Source organism: Neolamprologus multifasciatus, chromosome 23 (assembly GCF_963576455.1).
Source record: "Neolamprologus multifasciatus chromosome 23, fNeoMul1.2, whole genome shotgun sequence".
Taxonomy (NCBI): Eukaryota; Metazoa; Chordata; class Actinopteri; order Cichliformes; family Cichlidae; genus Neolamprologus; species Neolamprologus multifasciatus.
Genome location: NC_140460.1, coordinates 12,538,885 through 12,562,825, shown reverse-complemented (window position 1 = coordinate 12,562,825; position 23,941 = coordinate 12,538,885). Strand labels below are relative to the sequence as shown.

Below are 23,941 nucleotides of genomic sequence, written 5' to 3'. Positions count from 1 at the left end.
TCATTGTTAATGTGGACACACAGCACCACAATGGCAAAATCAATGGAGCTATAGGGGACATCAATCTTGACAGCACAAGACCCTTGTGCTTGTCTCACCACTCCTGTAAGTGTTTTAGAGAAAGAGGGAGGATAGCATAGAAAGAAAGAAAGAAAGAAAGAAAGAAAGAAAGAAAGAAAGAAAGAAAGAAAGAAAGAAAGAAAGAAAGAAAGAAAGAAAGAAAGAACGAACAATGAAAGCATGGGGGACTGACAGTGATCTTTATTGGCCTTTCCTCCATTCATCTCAAGGGGTTATGCTGTCCTTTGAAGATTGTGCATGTGACAGGCAGCCAAGTGGCCAGCAATCCTAATTCACCCAAAACAGGCAGGGGTTTTTAGGTAAAGCCTCAGAAGTGCTGCACAGCAGCTGCACACATTTGGCATCATTTTTGCATTTTCTCTGCCTCTGTTTTAACCATCCAAACCTCTCTCTTTGCACCAGGATGACAAATACTGAACAGCATCCCTCCTTTAAATAACAAAAAGGAACTTGCTTTGTTACGTGGTGACACGAGATGAGATGCACACCAAATAATAACAGTGAGGTTTTGTTGTTTCTGCCACTGACTTGAAGGATGCCTCTGCATCCCATTAACATATATGCAGAGAGACAGTGAGTACATAAAAGCCTCCAAATATGGGAGAGATCAAAGAGGACAGAATTAAGGCCAAATAATGAGGATCTTGGCAAGATCCCTGCACATTTATTGATTGTTTGGCAAGCTGAACAAGCTTCTGCTCCATTTTTCCTGTCTATGCTATTTAGTCTTGTGATTCAAATGCACAAGATCAAGCAGTGTGGGTTTTAACTGGATCGTTGCAATGGCTACGGTTCCAGTACTGATTCTAATAACTATCTAAATTACAGTGTAATAATAATGTGTTCACAACAGGAAACAGGGAAAGAGAGATGGGCAGAGCTCACCACATCAGTGAAACATTCTTTAATCAAAAAAAGCGTACGCATGAGAGATTAATCCATAAATCCAGTATTTGAATTACTATCAGTAAAAAAAACAACAAAAAATTACAAATTGCTGCAAACCTGGTGACATACAGTCAAGTCAAGATTACATCAAACTTCCTGTTTGATGTCACCCAGTCTTTTAAATCTACATTCACATAATTTGGTTACGTTTTGTTCAAATTGCTCCCATACTGAATAGAAGTGCAACAACAAGAAGGAAAGGGAAGTGGGATAGGACAAAAGAAGAGTGTTATTATTATTGCATTTAGAGCAGTGGAACAGATGAGATCAGAGGGGAAGAAATGAAGAGAATTAGCCTAGATAAGGCAGATGAAAAAGAAGGATGTGAATAAATGATGAAGAAAAGAAGACAACTACCTCCACGGCTCTCGCTGTCAGCTGGTTTCACCTGGATGGGGCGAGTCATCTGGAAGAGAGAAAAGAAAGAGTGTCAGCGAGGTTAGAGGTGGCGACTTGGCCTGGCGTTGCTACAACAGAAGGCCACAAACCAGGGATGTCAAGTTCCCATATGAATAGCTACTCTGCAATACTGATCAAAGTGCCGTGGCTGCGGAGGCAACCTAAACACCATCATACAGCTGAGTCAACTTGATACTGTAGTGTTTCTGGAGCTGGCTACTTAGTGAAAACAAAACAATCTAAGCTCCCATTTACACACACACACACACACACCCAATCCTATTTGGGATTTTTCATGGCGGCTGCATGGAGAAGTTGAAGGGCTGCATATGTGTGTCTAAGTGAGAGAGACCAAGGCAGTCCTAATAAAAGTGAATCCAGCCACAGGAGGAGAGAGATCAATGCAGGCCTATTGATCCAGGCCCTTGGGCTGTGGAGAGTGTCTGGCTGGGAAGGATTCTCTGGTTAGAAGGCTCACTCTAATCCACTGGACCCTGATAAGAATGGCATTGCCTGGATTAGATGCCTCTGTCATCACAGCCTTTGTGTCACGCTCTCCTCCTTCCCCAATCTTACCTCCTTCTTTTTTCATTATTGTTGTTCAAGCTGAACAGTTTTGCCCGACTTTGGCAGATTTGTTTGGAAGAAGGGTGAGAGATGGAACTATGATTCCCAAAATGTTTGTTACAGCAGCAGCTGTTTTTAAATTGAATATATGAGTCTTACATGCTGGTTATACACCCACCTGTGCATATGATGTGTATATGTACGGCAGCAGAGCGTAAAGCTCATAAGATGATTTATCTGCATACGTCAAAATGCCAGCATCACACCCTACTTTGACTGAGGCAACAACTGTGAGAACAAAAAGACTGGATTAAAAAAATGAGACCACAAATAGCCCAAACGTGTAACAAGATTACTGCAATATAAAAGCAACCCCTTGAACCATTTGTAGCTGCTATTTAAGACCACTTGTCATTCCTGGTGTTGCAGTCAAATGACTAAGAAACCGCCATGTGCTGATAGTTTTATAGCCAGATATGTATATTTTGAACCATCGTCCTGTCATGTATCTTTTTTCCTTCTCGTTCAATTCCAGAACAGGGCTGAAAAGGTCAGATTTAAAGACAGGGCAGTCCAATAAAAGCATGACATGTTCAAGGAGAAACACCATAATGGGATTTTAAAATGTCTTAATAACATGCTGATATATGGGGCAGAGGCCCAGGCCCGATTCATTAAGTGCTAAACGTATCCATTTTCACCTTGAGGAACTGAGTAACCTTCCCTAGCTGAAATTATTCCATAAATTTACCCATCGTAAATAATAACTAGAACTAGCTAAGACTTTGTAGGAAAACAGAGAGGATGTTATCCTTGTGAAGGTTGTGGTTTCAGCTCCTCGTGTTTTGGGTGGCTCCTCTCTCTCTCTCCCTATCCATCTACAAGTGCTTTCTTTTCCTTGTATAACACGAGCAAAGTAGCACTACGGTATGCTAATGCCAAGCCACGGGGTGCACTGCTCCACAGCGTGTTCGGATAGATTACAGAGTCAACCGCAATACTATCGCACACGTTCAAAGCAACCTCCGAGACAGAAACACCTCTGAAACGGGGAAAGAAACAGCCGCAAGACAAATTCGCAGATAACTTAACAACCCTCGGCTCCTTCGCAACAACACAGGAAATCTTTGAATTTGCCTTTGACGTGTCAAACGGACAAAAGACGCTTCGATCCTGCCAGTTGATTTTTGTTCAAATGCATGATGGAGGAGGCCAAATCCACGGCTGTGGCTCTACAATGCTATGATCTCAGCCATCTCTACAGGGTGCCTGTGTGTGGGAGGCAGTTCTCTAAAGCTAGTTACTGTTCAGCCTCCAACATGCCAGCTTAATGGTCTATTTATTTGCCCGAGAGCAATGCATTATGGTCCAGAACAGTCACAGCTGATGGCTCTCAGTTTGTTAAATTTCCCTTGAACACATAAAGAAAATCGTGTAATTCCAGCAGAAATTAAGTGCAAATTGTACACCCGTACTATTAGCGTGCTCACACATGCACAGACAAGGTAACTTAAGTTAAATTTATTAAGTACTGGTGTTGCCAAGGAAACCATTAATTAACTCGGCTACTTTAGGGCATCTTTTCTCACTATGCCAACGACTGGAGCTCGCAGATTATTGACATGCTAATAAAGAATGAAACAGTAACTGATTCTTTTCTCTCTTTTATCTATTAATAAATATTTGGGAATGATCAAGTTAGAGCCTCGAATGAAAATACCAGACCAAAAAAAAAAAAAAAAATAGGTGAGATTTTGGAAAACGACAAGAAGAAATGGAGAAAGTCGTAAGAGAAGCACAGCGCCGAAGGGAGAAAGAGAGTGAAGGAAAAAGATGCCTGCAGCTCTTAGATAAGATTGCCTCTCTGCTGAGTGCCATTTCTGCTGCTCTGACTCCACTTTCCTGCCTTTCACTTTCAAACACACTGTGAAAAAAACCCAAAAAGACAAAACAAAGAGGTAAAAAAAAGCACCTGCATTATACAAACACTGTATATTTACAGCACAAATTAACCACCTACCTCCCTAGGCTACCCTCTGCTCAAATGTACTGTTTGCATATTTGTGGGACATCGATTATAATTGGCAAAACGATGAAAATGCATTTTGAATGTGAATAAATACTGGGAGAGAAACTCGCTATATCTATATGTCTGATATTGTGGAGCACAAATAATTTGTCTCTTATATTCTTTTTTTTTCTAAATTTGTTCATTATTATTTGCATCACAGGATCTACAAGGGGAACCAACCACATACTGCATTAATCAAGATTTTGATTTATTTAATGGATTTTGTATCTCCCACAGAATCGTTGTTAAATAAAAGTTTGATGCATGTGCCTTCTGTCCTAAACATGTTTTTTAAACTGTGTGGAAGAAAAGATGGGGACTTTCTTCTTTCTTTACATTACTTATTCTGAATCTTAGAGGTTATTACAAGGAGATTGTGAAAGTAAACTGATCGTGTTTGACTGAAGCCAATAAATAAGCTTCAATCAGTTGCTTCACGATCTTCAAACTAGCTAACATTCTTTGAATTCCACCTCGAGCGAAAAGAGTTTCTGGTTTTCCCAGTAAGCGCCCTGGTCTTTCTCCATTTCCCATTCCACACACTGTGTTGCTCTAAGGGCTTTGACAAATCTATATGCTTTCATTGAACCGCCTCATTTGCCCAGTTAAGCCCGCAGTCAGTTGAATTAACGCTTTTAACACTAGTATGTTGCTGTTTTATGAGAAGGGTCAGATGGAAACCCCGGGGCTTGCAGAACATAATGTAGTGTGCACTATGCCTGGAATATACACACTTAGGCAGCTGGTTTGTCTCTGTTCATTAGTCTACAGGACTGATGGTCAGCTATCTCTTTACATATACTGTTACAAAGTGATACACATATCTAAGTACCATATCACACTTTTTTAACACAGGTGCGGTTTCTATTTAAGCAATCCCTATTCACCTCTGGGATCGAGCCATTCGAGTGTCTGATTTTATATTTCACCACAAAAGTCAAAGGATGTATAGTCGAGATTTTGTCAGCCAGGTGTGTGGTGGATTTCAAGTCTACTGCTGGCACTATCTGTGACAGGAGGAAGTTCATAACTAGAGTTTAGCAGGATTGAGCAGTACAAAGTCCAATTCTTTAAACGGTGAAACCCCAGAGACGGCCAGTGGTTGGAGCCCGTTCTCACTCCCGAGGCGTAACATGCCGACGTTTTGTCACGTCCCGCGGCGTTCTTATGGTACGCGGCGGGTTATGGGCGAAATCCAGTGCAATGACGCTCTGCGGTAATAGACGTTCCAGCCCTGTATTCCAGCCCTAAACCTAACCTTATCCCTAGCCCTAACCATAACCTTTTTCCCGAGCTTAACCAGGACTTTAATTATGTTAAATAGCGTGTTTCTAAGCGATTTGAAGAAAAAGAGCAAACATGTGTAGATTGAGTCCATACGGTTCTCATATTTCCTCATTTTGCCGAGGTCGTCATTTAGGACCGTGGTGGGTAGCCGAAAACGTAATATGTTGACGATTTGTCACCTAGCGTAAAATGTTACGCTTTGGGAGTGAGAACGTGTTGTGGAGAGACAATAACACAAGACCTGGTGCGATTCCAAGCCGCAAACAATGCAAATTTTGAACTTTCATATTTATGAAAGAGATACACGAAAACATGAACAGTAAACAGAAATAAAACTGCAGTAAATCCCGTCTTGTTTTTTAAAAAGCCAATTCCTCAGTAGAAGCAGTCCTTTAGAAACAGTTATCCAACAGCTCTTACTTACAGGGCTGCAATAAAATAACTCTAACAGCCATATAATATGTGTGATGTCTTCTGGCTTTCGTTCCAGTTTAATATAGAGTAATGTTTGTTCTGGGATCATTAATACGCATTAGTGGGCCATCAGAGCTCATACTGCTGTACTGCTCAGTAACAGGAGCATAAACAGCCCCCTTCCGACTGGGCCGTCTCATCTGATATAATTAATATTTCCAATTATTGATCTGAGGGAGTGCTGAGTGGTGACTGTCCGGGGGCCCCGGCTCTAGCTAATAAATTTGTACTGTATACAGTAGGAAGGAGAGCGTAGAGAGGAAGAGAGCATGACAGCAGAGAGCCTTTGTGTAATGTTTTACACTTTAAAAGTGCTTCGTTGCAATCACAATAGTAATAAATTATGTGCATTTTTGTTTTGGTTAAGTTTTGTTTTTATGCTGTAGCATTCTTGGGGGAAGCACTTTGTCATGTTTATCTTGAAAGGTGTAATACAAATTAGATTTTACTTATAAAAAAGTGAAAGCCCTGCTTGTTGTCACCAACCATTAGCACAAGTTCTTGATATATTCCCATTACCGTGGGCCTATAACACAATGTATGTGATTTCAAATACATTAGATGTTGGATGTTAGCAAGTGTGGACCCAAATATAAAGTTCATGAGTGTAGCAAACAAAATGAATATTTGAATGAAAGATAAGAATCACTTATTAAGTCCAGGAACAAAACAATACAAAGACACCAGAGATAGCCACAGAAAGAGCACAAGGGCAAAAAGCCAGACCGCCAGCTGACAGAGACAACACTACCTACATACAAAAATGTGATTGGGTGCAGGCGAAAACAGCCAAACGCAGGGGAAACTCATTACCAAAATAAAACAGGAAATGAACTCAGTCATCAAGCATAGCAATCCGGTCATTAAGGGATGACGTGACGAATCCTACTTCCGGGCCTATAGTAGTCTGCATATGGCTTTTGTGTTGTTAACATGTTTAATGTTTTGTATTTTCTTCTATTTAATCTCAAAAAGCTCCTAAAAACAGTCAGTGATCACTGTTGGCTTTTATTACCACTAATCATTTATTTAAGCTCAGTTTTTAAAACCTTAGGATGTAACTACAGCCCAGCCCATGCAGCAGTATATGAATGACTAACCTCGTATTGTGGATGGATTATCTCAGTTGTTCTCCTGGCTGAAGTTTGGTCCTTTTACAGCATAGGTGTCAAACTCTGGCCCGCGGGCCAAATTTGGCCCGCAACCTAATTACATTTGGCCCGCGAAGCCATACCAAATTACTATTAGAGCTGGCCTACTGGTATTATACAGCTAATATATATATTGTTTAGTATTAAGCTTTGCTTGTTCCATATTCAGTTTTTCAGCAAAACGTGTTTGAGTCCATAAGAAAAGATTCATCCTTATATCTGGAGGAATAAATATATTTCAATAAATATTAACGTTAGCCTGCGACTTTGTTCCAGTTTTGAATTTTGGCCCACTGTGTATTTGAGTTTGACACCCCTGTTTTACAGCATCCTGCCATGCGATTACATTTGTTCCTGACCACCGAGAACACTCACGTTAACTTTTATCGAGTGAAAAAAAGTTGGCTTGTTTAGATTATGCTAACATAGCTGTGTCACTAGCGGTCACGTAGCACATCATTATATACCAGCTAGCCAAACTTCAGTAACCCTACAAACGTCACTGCTGTTTAGTTTTCTGTCTTCATTTATGTTGGAAGTGATAACAGAGCTGTACGTTTTAATTTGTTTCCAAAACCCCGCAGTCAGGACATGCTATATTGTATTTAGATAGAAGCTAGCGAGCTAACTTCCTACTAACTTCTAACTCCGTTAAATGTCATAAATTCCATTTTCATGGATGCCTGGATGTTAAACTCAATTGTTACACCCGGTAGAGCAGAACGCTGATCATTTTATTAAAGATGAAAGACTTTAGACAGTTTTTCAACTCTCAGTAATGCCACAGTGATCGTTTGATATATGGACCTGCAGCGGAATTTAGGCCCAGACATGACTAGTGACATCAGACCGGATTAAATAAAAACAGTTAAATAAACAGAATTTCATGCATGGGTTTATATTCATGTGCATTTAACTAATAACTACACTTTGGAATGAATGAGGCATTGCTGCCTACACTATACTCATCCTGTACTGCTTGTGCGTGAATGCTCACATGTGTTTGAATGCATGAGGGAGAATGTTTGTGCAAATGATTTATAATTTAGCCATATGTGGAAATGTGCTGGCAGCAGCAGTGTGGTGGTCCTGATAAGAAGCATCAGTCAGTGCTGAGAAGATGGCAGCCACTATAAGCTTTGGGATTCCTATCAGAAGCAAAAGGATTTAAAGCTCGAGGCACTGACATGGACTGACAGACACCTGCAGACCTCAGCTAGTCAGTATCAGATTTGTAAGCAAGAAAAGTTCTACTCCATAAATCTACATTCACTTTGAATAGAAATAAGACACAGGCTTTATTATGATTTTCTTGCAGGATTTCATTTGTAGAGGTGCACTCAAAGATAAACATGTATACTGCTGCTCAGAGTGCAATTTGTTTTTACTCTGTACTTATGCTGTATGATTAAGTGTTACTTTTTTTTTACAAAGGCTGAACAACTTATATTGGAACAAAATTGTTAATATCCATCTGTTACACTGAATGCTTCTTCTTGTAATACACCAATTAGCAATGAAGCCACAGCTAACTCACGAACATGTGCAATCTGTAGTACCATAACCACTAGCACCACTACAACATCTCTGATTAAGACCATTAGACCTTCTGTTGTCTGATGCCATCCAAGTTCCTGTTTATTTCTTCCCCCAAAACACTAACTGCCTCCCAGAAACAGCCTGAAGTCCATCTACCGAATGCTTTCCAAAAGACTTTCCAACCCTCTCTATTATCATAGCTTTAGTAGCTGAAGTGGTTGGCCAGCTGTCTGCCTGCTACAGCCCTCATTACACAGACAACAGAACTCGGCTCTCATCAAGATTTCATGAAGGTGAATGCCACACATCAGAACTACCTCATTTGTGGCGCCCCATGACTCAGCAGACACGCATGGCGTGGATGTGTTGGTTCTGATCGGACTCTTTATTACTTCAGTAAAGAGTCTAATTAGCCCAAAATACCATATAAAAATCTCACCATCCACCTCTGAGTTTCCTTATTACTATTCAAACCCTCTGCACAGGCATGCTCGCTTTCACGCCACGCTTGTCCGTCTAGTTGATTATGTCTTCCTGCCTTGTGGAGTATAAGCTCTCTAACAGTATTTGTATGAGAGACTCTGAGTCCTACAAGACTTGTGCACTGGACTTGGGTATGTGGGTGATAGAAACAGTGTGCAATCATGAGGGGGAGTAGATAGGGGGATTGAGCTAATGCCTAAATCCTGTCCTACTGAGCCTGTAGCGGGGCGTCCAAGAGATAAAGAGAAACAGAAGGGGAGAAAAGTAAGAGACCCAGGGAGATGGAAAGACAGGGGGAGGAAAAGGATCTTAGAGAAGTGACAGAAAAGCAAAAACGAATGAAAAGATGAGTGAGAAGATGGAGAGATTGCGAGAGAAGAGTGGGGCGAGGGCTGGGTGTTTAAAAACAGAAAAGAGAAACATTTTTTTCATGTCCCACCCCGCCTTCTCCTACACGTCCTGACTTATGAGCCACACTTTGGTTATCAGGGGAAGGGCATCACTCCCAGACATCTTTGGCATGGCTGCTTTTCTAGCCCAGAGAGCTATTGACATGGTGTGTTACTGTAATGCGTGAAGCAGTGGGAGACTCATTGTAAATCTGTGTCAACAAATGCTGGAGCAGCAGCAAGCTCAATCTCTCCCTCTCTCGCTCGCTCGCTCTCTCTCTCTGCCTTGCTTTGCCTCTCTCTTGCATTTACCAACCTATCTAATGAATCTTATCTGCACAGCACACTGGAGGCTTAAGCTTTTGGTGGGCTCACATCTCTCCCACACACACAGACAGAATCCCTCTCTTTTTTATTCTGCTCGCTGTTTCATGTGGTTTACTCTCTTCAGTTCATTTTGAGGAACTGTCCTTAGAAAGATAAGATCGCGACGACAGACCCAACCCGGTGGCTTCAGAAGGGCGACATCATGCCAATCCCAGCATGCGCCACAGAAAGGGTCCGGAGTGAGCAGGAAGTAGTGGAATGATGGAGGATATGTGCCGTGACAGAATTACAGATCCGGACTTGTGTGAGGCTTTAATGCTTAAAGGTGCCCTTATGCACCGATGCCATGTTTCCTATCTGGCCACAGCTTTGACATTTGCTTTGAAGATTACATCTTTCCTGACCATCAGTGAGTTACAGCTAAGGTAGTGATGTAGATAATCACATCCTGGATGCTCACATGCAAGCACACTACTACACATGCACTTCAATTTAGATCATATGGTGTTACGTCTAGCAGAATTTTCATTAATAACAAAAAAAAAAAAAAAAAAAAATTCTCTCATTCATTCATTCTTTCATTTAATTAGATGTTATTGATTATTATGTTATTGATTTATTGATATGGAGAGATAGCAAAAACTACTTGAAGCAGCCCCGGTCATGTGTTGGATTTGCTGCTGTTACTTCTCCCTCAGCCCTGTCCCTGCTTTATAGCGTTTGGCGTGTCTGTGCTATGTTTCAGGCAATGAAACAGACACTGAATATCTGCTCTTGAAGCCATGACTTTATTCTGAAAACATTTAGGTTTGTTAATAGAAGCCTAAATGTACCAAATATGTTATGGCATCTGTGTTCTGCAAATCTCGCAAATGCTCCTATCCATCCAATTGCACGCACACTGATGCACACACACATCCTGAGCTGCATGTTTCCTGCATGTTTCCTTTACCCTCTGTGTTGAGCCCAGAATGCTCCTGCTGCTGTCACAGCAACTCCAGGATTGTGACAGATTACGGCCTGCTGCTCTGACCAATAGGTGCCAGAAAGTGTTGTCTGCCCACTGACTCATAATTCTTGGCATACCTATGCCGAGTTGACGTTTCTTTAATGGTCCCAAGACCTCCAGTAGAAATCTTGTCCTGAGCACTATGATTGCCTATTAGAAATTCACCGGCACCTGCATTTTTCCTCCACTCCCTATGCTACCCTTCACAGAAAAAGAGGGGAACAGCAGAAGGTGAAACCAGAGGAGGATAGAGATAGATGGAAGGAGGGACTTAGACAGGGACAGCGCCAAGCATGTTGGCTTTGCTTTGGAGAAAGGTGTGAGAGGAGCCAGAAACAGTGAGACAGGCTAAAAAAATAGAATCTGGAAATGAAACAGACCAATGAACGAACCCAATCTGCAAATGAAGAGAGCTTAACAAGACTTTCTTTAACTGATTTTGTTTTCAGAAGAATCTTAGTACATCCTCCTTTAACTCCGATTCGCCCTTCCTTTCAGTATAAATGCCCTCCTGCCTGAATCCTGAGGGTTTCTCTGATGAACCATAGTAAGTCTCCGCTGGTCTTCTCGCAGTATGACACAATGGTTATTAACGATAGAATGATCAACCATTTGCAACTGAATAGGATTCTTATCAAGTTGGTAAAATCTCAACTGGGCACAGTTGCCTGGTACATGTGTATGTTTTTGTGTTAGTCCATCAAAGGCCGGATTGTGACAAGGAGCCAGAACTCACAGGATCGACATAGATCCAGCCTGCTCTGTCCATCTGCTCCAAGCTTCATTCCCAGCATATCAATACCCCGTGTTTCACACACACACACATGCACACACACAGCACTCTGTCACCTGCGACTTCTCCTGGTCCCATCACTCTCCCACCACTCCAGCCCTTGGCTGCAAAGCCTGCTTATGTTTCATCCTGACACTTAGAGAAAATCCTTGCTTGTCTATAAGCGCATTCAGCACCACACAAAGGGAACCGGCCTGTCTTCTAGCCTCTCTCGCCTCCTCCTCCTTTCCTTCCTCCCCTCAAGTCTGAGGCTACAACACGGTGAAATTGTTTGCTAAATAAACACAAAGACCCCTCTCACTGTGTCAGCTTCAACCTTGAACTGCACAGAACCCGGGGGCCAGACAAGCAGCACACTGGCCTGACCTCTCGCCATTTCTCCAAATCTGCAGCAAACACACTCTGACGAAGTGAGAACAAGAAGCACTGGAGCGGAAAACACATTGGAAGTGTCTTTGCCAACTCCCACTCCTCACTGCCTCCTAAGGCCTTGTGTGGCTTATTTCAATGGTAAGGTTTGAAGTGGGTGAGTAAATGGAGTTTGGGGCAGTGTTCAGCATGTGTGCCTGCGTCTAAATTCTGTCAAAATTTTGGACGCTGCGGGAATAAGAGAAATTTTGTCATGTTCTGTACACAGTTTAGAAAGAGGCATAGATTCAGGTTTAAAGACAAGGAGGTGCTGCAGGGAAAAGTTGCACTGCAGAGTGAGCTGTGGCTTGGAACCGAGGATGAGGGATTTGTGTTTTTCAACACATAGACGAATATGTTCTTTGAGGCTATGGGGTGGTTATCACAACAGCTAAAGAACTAAATTACAAAAAAGTGACGAGGGCTCCAAGTGTTTTTTTGTCCAGACTGGCCCGGTGCATTACATTCATTCTTTGGGTATTGCTTTTGTTCTTTTGTTTCCTTAAACTGCACTGAAACCCAGTGAAAGACCTATGAAACAAAGCACACATGTCTGTGTATTGCACATTATTTCAGAATATCATTAACCCCAATTTTCAATGCAAACAACTGTGAAGTATTTGCCCCAGAATCACAAGAACTGTAAATTCTGCCAAAGATTCGAGCTAAACTGACACAGGTATTTAGGGTTTTCTTTCCAGCCACGAGTATACCTTCCAAACAGCTAGATGCTGCCTGAGGTGTGACACCTAGACAATTCCGCCTTTGGTGGAGGGTCACCAAAAATCTCCCTTTCTTTTCTCCTTCCTCTGGTCTGCCCCCTACTCTGTGCTGCCCTGTGTGGGGAAGTCTTCCCTGCAGGTTCGCTGCTGTGTCCCTGCCCCTAGTTTTCTGGGTGTGGTGGGTGCAACTTAATCTTCCAGGGTTGGCGCGGGTGCTAGGGGTAGGGATTGCTGTGTGACTGGTTGTCCTGTGCCACTGGGGGTGTGCATCTAGGTTGTGCTGGCTGGTGTCCATTTTGGGCTCTGATTCTAAAAATAACAATGCAGAGTGTCTAACTGGCCATTAAATGACCAGGGTAAATAAGAAAAGAAAAGCATATGTTAGCTTTGATAATATTTCATGGTAAAGACAGTTCTCTTTCACATCTACAGAGGTGTAAAGGAATTAAGCTTCAGTGAGAGATTCAGTTGTCCAGTTACGATGCCTTACTTTGAGCATCGAAATGCTACGCATCTTCCCCCCTGCCATCCCCACCGCTAACCTCATAACGTATCCTCCTCCATTTTTACAGCAGCATCTACAGACCATGACTTCACTTGCTTCTCATGCCTCCCTCTGCCCAGGGATTTTTGTATTCGTGCATGTATTCATGAGCAGGTATTAAATTTGAATATGTTTTTTTTACAGTCAACAGTCACTGATATACAGCTCTTGCAGGCCAAGAGGAGGAAGAGGTGCGGAGAGAGAGGGCAAGGGAGAAAGGGAGACATTCAGTGCACTCTGCATGAACTGGAGAAAAAGAACAGAAGCCTACTACGCTTTTCTTCCTTGGTGGTTTAACGTTCATCAATTACTATATTGTTCGCTGGTGTTGTGTTTATCTGCACGCATCTGTCTAAAAAAATCAGACACTTAAATATTTACCACTGTTCAGTACCTAATGTTTAAATCATAAAAAAATATACTTTAGATTTGAGCCGCATTCTCTTTTCTTCTCTCATCTTCCTGCTCTTGTAACATGGATGATGTGTCAAGCCATTAGGTCAGCATTGTTTTTCTCACTTCTTTCTTTTTAATGCCAGTCCTGTGAGCACTAAGACTAGTTCACATGCCGCTTTGCATTTATTCTTGAGTGTTAATACCAAGGGACAATGTCACTCAGAGAGCGATCTAAAAGCACTTAAGGATGTAACCTACATACACTCAAGCATGGACAGAAAATGAATGCAAAGATACTCACAAGTGAACCTAAAGCACAGACACACACACGTCGGGTATTCATATCTTGTGGGCACATCCAATTGACATAATGCTTTCCCTGGCCACTTACCTTAACCATAAACATAAAAAATGAATGCCTAACCCTTATCCTATACCTAACCATAACCCAGAAAAAACACATTTTGAGTCTCAAAAATGACTTCAAACTTGTGGGGATTTTGGTCCCCATAAGTACAGTAAATGTCCAATTTTTGGTCCCACAAAGATATGAAAACACGCTCACACACACACACACACACACAAACACATCAAGACGAGGGTTGGAGCGTGGGCTCGTAACTCATGGCAGTGGTGGAGTTGGGTGGGGCGGGGGTCCACAGAGGCGACACTTTATTTGCTCTCATAGCGCCCACAGTCCTCAGCCAATATGGTTTACAGTGCTTATTCCAAAGTAACGAGGACAGAGAAAAAAAAGAAAGCAATAGGGGAGAGGAGAGTGCACAGAAAATGGAAAGGGCCAAAGAAGTGATTTTACCTCATAGTTCATCTTCATCTGGGCGCCCCATCCCAACCCCCAGTTCATGAAATAAGTCCTGCTGAAAATCAATGGCAGTCCGAGCCGTGTAAAGGTCAGCCATTCAGCAGCACTGGCCTTGGTGGACCAGTCAAGCCCAGGCTTGTACTGTGAAGCTCAGCTAAGTAGAATTAATGGGGGGATCGATTATTCTGCGCACAACTTAAATTGAACTAAGCAGAGAATCATTTTAAGGCAGGAACTGTACCATGACGTAGAATGAGATGCATTTGCCACATAGCCGACCCCAGGACTCATTTTGCAAGCACAAAGTAAACGGGCGGAATAAAAAAAGAGATTTTTAAATAAAGGAGTCTCTTTCCACTTCTGTTCCCTTCTTTTTGAGTCTCTCTTGATAATACCCTAGCACCACCTGGGACCCGACTCATAGATTTGATACATAGAAACACTTTCCTCTTTTCTCTTTCCTGTTCTTCTCCCCCCCCCCCTCCCTCCCTTTTCCCCTTTTCACTTTTTATTTTATTTTTTTTCCATTTCACATCACCTTTGGCACCTCATTCTTCTTGTATTTTTCCCTTGTTTAAAACAAAATCAATATGGAACCGGAGGAGACAAATCAACGTATGGTGGCACCGCAGGGAGAGGCCGGGCAGGCTCCCACCTCTCCGGTCACATGTTCTGTGCTCACTTGCTTGTTCCATGGTATGGGGGGAGGGGAGGCACAAGTGAAAGAAGGAAGGGTGGATGAGTGGAAGTAAAGACGTAAGATTTGACTTATGGAAGGATAAAATGATAAGAGACCAAAGGGCTGGAGAGGGATGAAAGGAAACTGGTGAGGGATGAAACAATGTTCCAATGGGAGGGCATATGGAAGGAGAAATGAATGGAGAGAGAGTGAAATGAGAGAAAGCGAGGAGAGGAGTGGGCGGCAGTGGCGGTGGTGTCGGTGGGGGTGCATATCATGGAAAATTCTGCTCCAGTGACTGGAGTGCAGAATGGGAGCCCTCATCTATAATGTATATCATGGATCCGTGAGAGATTTTCATACATATAAAATGGAGCAGCACCAGGAAGTGTCTCGCTGCCACAGCACACACGAGCATCGCCCGTGGGGGCAATTTCAATATTCTGTTCTGTTTGTACTTTCACACTGTTAATTCACATACACCCCTGTGTTCCTCAGTGTTGCTTCATATTGTGTGAGTCAAAAAGGATTAAAAGACTCTATGACTATATGTAAACACATTTTATTCAAGATTATTCAAACACCTCCTCTCCGGCATATTAAACCTCCATCTACACTTAAAGAGAACATGCTCAATCCTACCACGCTAAAGCAGCGGTTTAGAAAAGTTACGAGCAGAAGTTTATGAACCATCATGACACGGTATGGCGCTTATACGTTGTTCATCAGCTACGTCTCTCCCTCTTGTCTTGCTTTTCTTTTTAAACAGCTTGGACAGTAAACATCGGCATCATGTGGGAAACTGGAAAAATGAAATAAATAAACATGACAAGTGGCCACTTAGCCGCAGCCTCCCTCATTGAAACCTGATGAGGGCCGTGTCTAGGCTAACTTCAACAAACGCTAAGTGACATGCTTAAGTGGGTTCAGGTTGCGCATCCGGGGTAATTCAGTAAAAATACAAATGAGGCTGGCTGGGAAAGCAGATCACTATGCACTCATTCAAAACAGAAGGTTAGAGAGAGCAAAGGAAAGAGAAAAGACTTTCATTCCTTCGTCCGTCCTTCAGAAGGTTCGCTTGGCCTCACATCGACCCCCCCGCCCTGCCGAACACACACATACACTGCCCAGCCATAAACAGCGTTATATAGACCTGGTGATTTCCCTCATTGGGAATCGATAACAAATAACCTCACTTTTCACTGGCCATTATGGTCCGTGTCGACCATACCAAGTGGTCTTTATCTGCACACCGATGTCACGCCTGACCTTGAGCTCTCTGCTCCTCTCTCCCTCTGCTCCCCAGGTAGATTTCAAGCAGAGGGTTCAGTCCTGGGTTTTGGAAAGGTTCAAATTGAGCCCTATGGGAGTGGGGAGCGGAGAGCAGCCATCTCCCATGACAGATCAATGGTAGGTCTTACCACAGGGCAGGGGGCCAGCACCTTGCACAACCTGCTAATAGAATCCCAATGTCATTGCTGACACTACATCGCCAGGGCTGCTGGAGGTTAGCCTGCAGGACAGTAGGACAGCCATGGTTTAAAATGCCTTCAAGGTCTTCATGTTTTACATTCTTCTGCTACCAGTGTGTGTCTGTGTCTTTGTGTGTGTCTACTGATAAATGCACGAGAACAATGAAAGAACAGAAGTCTGAATATAATGTGTTTACAAGCAGAGTGGTGCATCTTAGTTTTAAAGTACAGATCATTATGGAGTGTTGCTACACACCTTCCTTTAACTTCCTTAATCTTCCTCCAAACTATTTGGTTCCTTGCAGTCTTTGTGTCACAACTGTACTCATGCTTTTGCATTTTGTAAATGATCTTCTTCTCACTCGCAGTTCAAAGATCGATCCAACTTAAGGCCTTCTTTAACGCCACAGACATCCATCCACATCGTACAGTAGCAAAACCATTGATTCGTAGGAGAAACTTTTTCATTTATGAATTTGTATAAACACCTGTATGCCTACATATTCACACTCACGCCATGAGTTCAGAAGAAGACTTGGTTACCAGAGCAAGCATGTCTGAGAGGATCTTAAGCCACCCACTTTCACTCCATCAATGCTTATACGTCATCTTGAGGACACATTTTTCAGAAAACCTACCACTGGCGCTGAAGCTTGATTTTTGTCGTGTGGCTATCCATTACGGATCCTGGCCAAGAGTGTGACTGGCATTACTGTCAGGATTAAATATGAAGATGTTTAAACAGTGTCAACAGTTGAGATTTAGTTCATTTTCTACACTAACTTTAATTACTCATTGGCCCATCAAGGCTCATCCTCTTCCTCTTGTCACTGTGAGTCATGACATTTATATAGCATGTCAGCCCCTGGGGGTCAACTGGAGATCCTCAGAAAACAGCTACTGTACGTTAATTAATTACCATCGACTCCAAGAATCATCTTTTTAAGTGGCTGCATCCATTACGCTTACCATCAATTTTTCAGTGACTTTACTGAGACCCATGTGCCGCTACAGTATATTTTACAAGTTGTTAATGTTTACATGGTAAAGGACAAAGGCAGATGGACAGTTAAGATATCTAAACACATCAACGCAGCCACTGAAGTAGTGAATGGCTCAGCCTGGCCAGATACTGAGCTTTTGAGCCTCATACCCATAAAAAGGAAAACAAAATCCTGATTAAACTGCTGTTTGAACTCAGTAGCATCAGTCCCACGCAGGCAGTTTAGAAAACACCATCAGTAACGCCATCCCTGTTTCAGGTCACAAGATCTCCTCATTAATGTATGTTTCCATCTTAAAGTAATTCTTAGTAAGCTATGAGAAAGACTTGAGTTTAATCTGCCGGGATTACTGACAAGAAGCGCTGGGAAGAGACCAAAAATGCAGCAAACTTAGAAGACGTGTGCCACATAAGGTCAGCAGATGTTCCCTAACCTATTATAATAGAAAAACATTCACTTAACACAAATTTAGCTTTGTCTGTCAACTCGTTCAGCGAGAGTAAATTGTATTTTTTAATTGGATGCAGCCCTGTAAAATCACCTATCTACACTCGCGTAGCAAGTGAATGAGCTCCACAGTGGAGTGATCTCATGCAGAATAATATCCATCTCAACAAGTGAATCTAGATAGGTATGGTTGGCTGGCTCATTTTAGTCTTCAATGATGTAAACAAATTCGAACATAAACTGAGGCCCACACACACGCATGCATTCGCAAACCAACACACTGACACTTATTTCCGGACCAGGCAAGCAGAGAGGAGTTGCGTGCGCTTCTCCCTGCATTAATTCTGTTAATGATCAGAGAGGGTCAGCCTGCCTGTGATCCCTGTCCTACCATTAAACAAATAAAAACAACACTGATTACCAGGATGTTCACTGGATGCATCAATCTTGGGTAATTAGAGAGTGGTGTTTTGACTCTCTTCCCTTTTCTTTTCCTCCTTTTTTCCCTTTCCCTTGCTTATACCAAAGTCAGGCAGAAGCGGCAGACTCCTTTTAATGAACTAATAAGGTTGCGTGCTTGGCTAGCCAAGAATGAGACAGGAAAGAGACAAATAAGTTGGAGGAGAGGCTGCTTTACCAGCTAAATAATGCCGCTACAAGTACTAGCTTTTCCTGCCTTCCTACAGCAAGGTTCATCACTCTCGTTTTCAGAGTAGAAGAAAATAGCACCGTCCTATGTGTGGAGATAGCCAGAGTGTATGTGTGTGAGTGGGCTGCAGCCCGGGAAAGGACACAGCTGTCACATTAAGATCATCCAGGCCTCTAGCATTAATCTGTCTTGTAAAACCTTGAGACTGTGGTACTTTGAGCGAATGTGTGCACGTGTGTGCCTGCGTGCGTGTTTGAACATTTGCGTCGTTTCATGTGTAAGGAAGGAGCGAGATAGAGATGCTAATAGGGCATATGGTTCAGGATTCAAATCCAGATGCTCACGCAAACTAATGACATACGAATGTAATACGGGAAGAGAAAATGATTGAGCGAGAGAAGCAAAATGTGGGAGGATGAAAGACACGATGAAAACTGGGCTTGAAATAGGAATTGTAATTGAAAATAAAGGAAATAATGAATACCTGAGAGATTTTTGCCAGTAAAAATAATAAAAGTGTATGACAGATAAACACACAGGATGCTACATCCTGCATAAATTTGTGCTCGATGAGCTGAGTTGTCGCTTATATAGTGTTGTACTGTACTGCGCTATGCTGAGCTCTGTTATTCCTGCACTGTGATGTGCAAACTTTGCTGTTTGTGTGCAATGCTAACCTCACTGTGTTGTTTCTGCGCTATGCTTTTCAATGCTGTGGCATGCTGTGATACGCTGGCTATGTTGTTTCTTTGCTGTGCTGTCCTGGGTGGTGACAGCCTCAGCCACTGACAGGTCCTTTAAATTCACCAGTGCCAATTAGAGTCACTCCAGACCTGGTGGTGGGTACATGCGGGAGAAGGGAGCAGTGAAAAAAAGTGACTGGGACGCGATGGTTACAGGCCTGACGGGGCTGATGTAGAGATGGAAATGTGGTAATTTGGAGTAATTCGGCAACTCGCTGGCGCTTGCCTTGCCTGCCCGTCTGTCTGTCCACTGAAATAAATGGGGTCAGCAGCGTGTGATCGGCAACTTTCATTTATATGTAAATGACCCCATCGCTGCAGCAGCAGCTGCTGTGGAAGCTGCTGCTAAGTCTGTACACACAGTCAAATGCTGGACGAGAGTTAGAAAGCGTGCCAGCCTGGCTGACTCCTGTCTCTGCTTCTCTATTCCTCTATCTCTGTGTTTGCTCTAGATTTTCTCTCTCTTTATTTATCTCATTTTGTTTCCGGGATTTTTCTGCATACAATAAAGTAACAATCATTAAGACATACCCTCAGAACGCTCTTTAACTGTATTTCTCTCCTGATAAACTTTTTACATTTATTTGGTCATTAAATATTTCAAAGCTCTAACTGTATGAATTTATATAATCAGGGCTTTTTAAACCCAAGAAGAAGGTTTAATCAAATATATAAGTCATAAACATTTTACTGTAAGCATGCTTTTGCTATTTGGATCCTTTACCTATTTTTAAAATGGTGTGCTTCATGTAAAAAAAAACAAATTATAGGGTCACAAAATACACACCCAATAAATGAACAGCGATTTTATTTCAACATCTCTGTGCTTCTAACGATATTTTAATTATTTGTAAATTCACCGCAGGCCACCCGAGCTTAAAGTCATATAAAACAAAATGAAAAAATAATTTGCAGTTAATTTGAAATTTTTTTTTTAAAAAGATGCAACAAGCAAATATTTGCAATTTTGTTTCCAATCTGTTATCAAAGACGTATGTCTTTATTTGTTTTCCAGTGAACTTTCATTATTATAACTATAATTATTATTTTGTACACTGTAATCATAAAGCAAATACAAGTACAAGCAAGTCATCACCTACTAGCTACACCCTGCACACCATTCCTGAGATACTGCAATAGTAAGAAACAGTGTAGCAAAAAGCAACACTAAAAACAGTGGTGCAGATCAGATAGTGTATTGTAGGGCCTGGAGGTGTGTTCGCTTCATTACCTAGCTAGCCATTGTGCTGATGCAGAACCGGGGTCCTGTAAATTCCTGCCTGCTTGTGACACCATAGATAATTACACTTCCATAAATAATGGAGTGTGCCTTTCCCACTTCCTATAGAACTCTCCTAATGAGATTAATATACAGGGAGCAGCTGAAAACACTTGATAGGTAAATCTTTTTTTCTTCTTCATTGTAGTTTAAGAAATCCAACCCCCCCAAAAAAGTTCTGAACAGCTGCTGACTATGTGTTGTCAACTCCAAAACCAATTTCCATGCAATTTTGTCTACTGCAAATTAGATTACATGAAAATACCACAAAGAGGACAACCCATGCTCATTTATAATTCAGATTAAAAGGTTAACAAGCAGCTCGATTGAAGTAAATATGGTCACCAATTCTCCTTATATAAGGTTTACCTATTCTTAAAGATAATTGGCTAAATGCTGACAGCGCAGCATCAAGCGTGGGGTTTCTTCAGTGCAGCTACAATGATGTTCAATGAGAGAAAAGTTTTCAGCTTTCATCAGTGGGTATGCACAGGTTTGAGTGTCAGTCCCTCAGAATAAAAGCACAAAGGATATTTTCCCAGGCTCAGTCTTTTGCACTGATACTCAGAAATAATAGAGAGAGAGGCGGTACACTTTGAATCAGCGGGTTTCTTTTTCTTACTTTTTCCACTGGCACTAACAGACTGGTGCGATTGCTTTTTTCGTCTGCATGGGAAAAAAATGGAGCTATGTTTCTTTTAAGTGTCTCGTAAACAACAAACAACCCCCAACTCCCTTCATCAAATCTTAAAAAAAATGTTTATTCTTCCTCTAACTGACAGTCCTGAACATGTTAAAGAGAGCTTTTATGTACATCGCTGCACTGCATTTACTTTGCAATGCCTGTGTATCATGTTTATTGGCCATAACTAATTCATGAAAGCGATGCCTTTGATGATGCACTGATTTCATTATCAAATCAGTATCTTTAAGTTATCTTTCATCCAGAGCATCGCTCTTATATATGCTTAATCTTAAAAGCTCAAATATGTGGGAACGTCTAATTTGGTTTTCTGGACCCAACTGTTTTGGATTAAAGCTGAGTAAATAATTTATGTGTTCAAATAGTTCCATCTGTTATACATATGGAGGATGGCAACAATTTATATGCGAATCTCATGTACTGTATTTGTTGTGAAAATGAAATACCGTTTTAATAAACTTGTTTCTTCTGCTTGCTGTCCCTTTCAAGGTAGGGATCTTAACATGCCCTAAAGTTTGTTCAAAGTAGAGGATAATCCCACAGGACAAGTTTCAAAGAAACATTTTAAAAACTTTGTGTTAGTGTGTCATCAATAATGGCCCTGCACAAGTTTTAAGGTTTACTATTCAAAAAATGTATCATTTTTGTGGTTCAGACCCCAAAGTACCATTCTGTAGTTACTGAAAATATCTGAAAATGCACACAAAGACACAAAGATATTCATTGAAACATTACTCATTTGAAAAAGAAAGTACGAAAGATTTTTGTAACAGGATGTACTAAAAACAAATAATCATCTGGTCCTTGGGAGGTTTTAAAATCCAGAAAATAACAGTGGTCAAACATGGTGGTGGAGGCATGACGGTGTGGGTTTGTTTTGCAGCCAAAGAACCTGAACACGTTGCAGTTTTTGAGTCGACCATGAACTCCTCTGTATACCAAAGTATTCTAGAATCAAATGTAGTGCAAGGCCATTTGTACAACAGCTAAAGCTGAATGGTTGTCTGTCTCTCTGTGTTAGGCCTGCGTCAGGCTGGCGACCTGTCCAGGGTGTACTCTGCCTCTTGCCCTATGAGGCCTGGTAGGCTCCAGCCCCCCTGCTGTTCATATGAGGTCGTTGCTAATATGTAAAACCTTAAAATTAAAAATGAGTGCACTTGCTTTTCAGCATGACTGTAAACACAAAACGCTGCATTACCATTCTCATACTTTCCTCACAGATATATTTGCTCTGCTCTCCAATCTCCTCCTAACTGCCAAGCCAATAAAATCACATCACACTGGAACAGTGGCTAATAAATTTGATTTGTTTGGGTACACATACACATCCATACAAGCTGTTAGCAGTGAAAATCTTCAATTCTGTGGGTATTTTAAAAATGCATACTGCCAAGGTCCATGGTGCAATTAACACCAGCTAAAACCAATAAATATGCACGTGCATTTGTGTTCTTAAATTGGACTATTGATGAAGCAACCGTGCTTGAAGGGCATCCAAGAAGTCCAAAAGTAAAGAACTGCTTAATTACATCAATGTTTAAATCCAAGAAATGGTCTATATAACATTATGTAGTCCACATTAAATTGGTCATTGGCCAAGTCCAACTCTTTTCAAACAAACTGACATTTAATTAGAGTGAAATTTGTGAAACTGGAGAGTTGAAATAGGATGAAAGGCTAAAACGAACCTACATCAACAAACACGGAGTCAAAGAACAATGTTTGTCGTGATGCTTTCCTGATGGGAATCGTGTTAGCATGAACTATTCTACATTTTCACTTTTAAAAGGTGATGCTGATGTGGACACTTTTGTGTGTTAACGTGCACATTTCCGTGTAAACTGAATATAGCACACTGTTGTGCACTCGACATACTCCACAATGACACCACGCTGTAGAACTATTAACACAGTAAATCACGTGCGCTTTAAAGAGGATGGGGACTGAGTGAGGCAGGTGATAAGAGAGTGCGGGGAAAAGGCTGCTTCCTTTAAACGCAAACCCACAGCTCCCCACTATCCCATCACAGGCTTGGGTTTTATTGAGGGGAAAAAATAGTTCCACTGACTGCCTGAATACTCAACCACAATGTCTGGCTGTGGAGGAGAAATAAAGAGAGAGCTTAATTAAAATTTCAGAGGTACCAGCTGGGTGTCTGATCCCACCCATCCCCTTCCCCCCACCATCCACCAGTGTCCTTGTATCTGAATTGAGACACACTCACCTTGATTTCTTCATTTATTAACCTTAGACAGAAGTAAATAAGCATCGCAACTCACAGTGCCACAAAGCTCGAAAATTTGGGAAGCATAAAAACAAATGTGAAGCTTTACACTCGTGTATGTACGGCCACGTTGGTATGCACGTGCAAGATCGGCAAACCATATTTTGACACACACAAATGCTTGCAAATATGTCCACAGACACATACATTTGATACTATAATGTACCTGTTCGCACATGCACACACACACATATACACACACAGACCCTCTGGGCCCAGACAAGGCCGCTCTTTAATGAACAGCTAATGGGCAAAGGAAGATACAACAAA

General features: G+C 41.8%; 1 protein-coding gene across 8 annotated transcripts in view; it reads right to left on the bottom strand.

Moving 5' to 3' along the window:
- celf5a (cugbp, Elav-like family member 5a) overlaps positions 1-23,941 on the bottom strand; it is a 200,479-nt gene that overhangs the window by 88,129 nt on the left and 88,409 nt on the right. For all 8 annotated transcript variants that reach the window (XM_085152292.1, XM_085152295.1, XM_085152293.1 and 5 more), the window contains exon 3: positions 1,387-1,435. In XM_085152292.1, the coding sequence (XP_085008418.1) occupies positions 1,387-1,435 (49 nt within the window). The remainder of the gene's footprint in view (positions 1-1,386; positions 1,436-23,941) is intronic.